We start from the raw sequence: 941 nt of genomic DNA on the forward strand, positions 1-941 counted from the left end.
ATGAAGATGTAACAAACTAATGATTAAAACAACATAGACATTAAGAAAATGAAACAGTTCGAACTTAGAGATGACATTTACTTGTCTGAACTTAGATATTCTGGGAATGGGGAAAGTACCTGGCAAGAAGGATCCCATTTGGCAGTGAGAAGCTGCGATATTGTTTTCCTGTTGTCAGGATTGAAATGTATAGGTAATTTTCCTTTCTTAGTCGGTACTGTGATATGGCGGGGTGGTCTAGCATAGGGGCACCTGCATACCATACAATGATCATTGATTAGCCCAAACATAATCAGTGATAATGGAGTATGATCAGTACCAAACAGAGACGACATTAAGTAGGTATTTGATAACCTTTCTCGCATTTCAATGACTTCGGGTATGTCTGCATCCGTGTAGACTTTGGTGGCATTGGTCGAAGATAGGGTGATTCGCCCTGAATTGGCATGCTTTAGAGTTAGAGATTTTTTTTTTAAATGAAGTAGGTAAACAACCTGAAAAAAATAGGATTAGTTAATTAACATGTCCCTTGTGATACCTTGGTAGTTCTTAACAAAAGTGGAGCGCACGACAACCAACACAGGATGGGGGATGGAGTCGCAATCAGTTGGGTCATTCCCTACTTGGTTGGCGGCAGAACCCCATCGAGCAATTTTCATAGTTGTGCCCCTGTGGCAGGAAAAAAGAATTCGATTACGCACTGACACTAAAGGATTCATTATTTGTAAAGTCAAAGTGTGTTCACCTGAGATTTTCAATTGTGATCTCGCGCATTCGGCTTGATTGCCCACCGGACCTTTGAAGCACCTGGATGTTGGTGACTGTTTTTAAGAAACCCACCACATCTGCATCAGAAAGGTTGCAAAGGTCAGACATCAAAAATTGCATGTATCACAGAAGTCGAAGAAAAATTTTGGGCTACGTAAAATTCATTAGACCTT

General features: G+C 40.5%; 1 protein-coding gene across 1 annotated transcript; it reads right to left on the reverse strand.

Annotated features, from left to right (window-relative positions):
* Positions 1–26: 26 nt before the first annotated feature.
* Positions 27–845, reverse strand: LOC113338205 (the record flags this gene model as incomplete). Its single annotated transcript, XM_026583666.1, has 4 exons — positions 27–252; positions 355–436; positions 539–669; positions 746–845. Coding segments are annotated over 4 exons (488 nt in total), but the record flags the coding sequence as incomplete, so codon positions are not given.
* Positions 846–941: the final 96 nt, after the last annotated feature.

Source organism: Papaver somniferum, unplaced genomic scaffold (genome assembly GCF_003573695.1).
Source record: "Papaver somniferum cultivar HN1 unplaced genomic scaffold, ASM357369v1 unplaced-scaffold_18760, whole genome shotgun sequence".
NCBI classification, from domain to species: domain Eukaryota; kingdom Viridiplantae; phylum Streptophyta; class Magnoliopsida; order Ranunculales; family Papaveraceae; genus Papaver; species Papaver somniferum.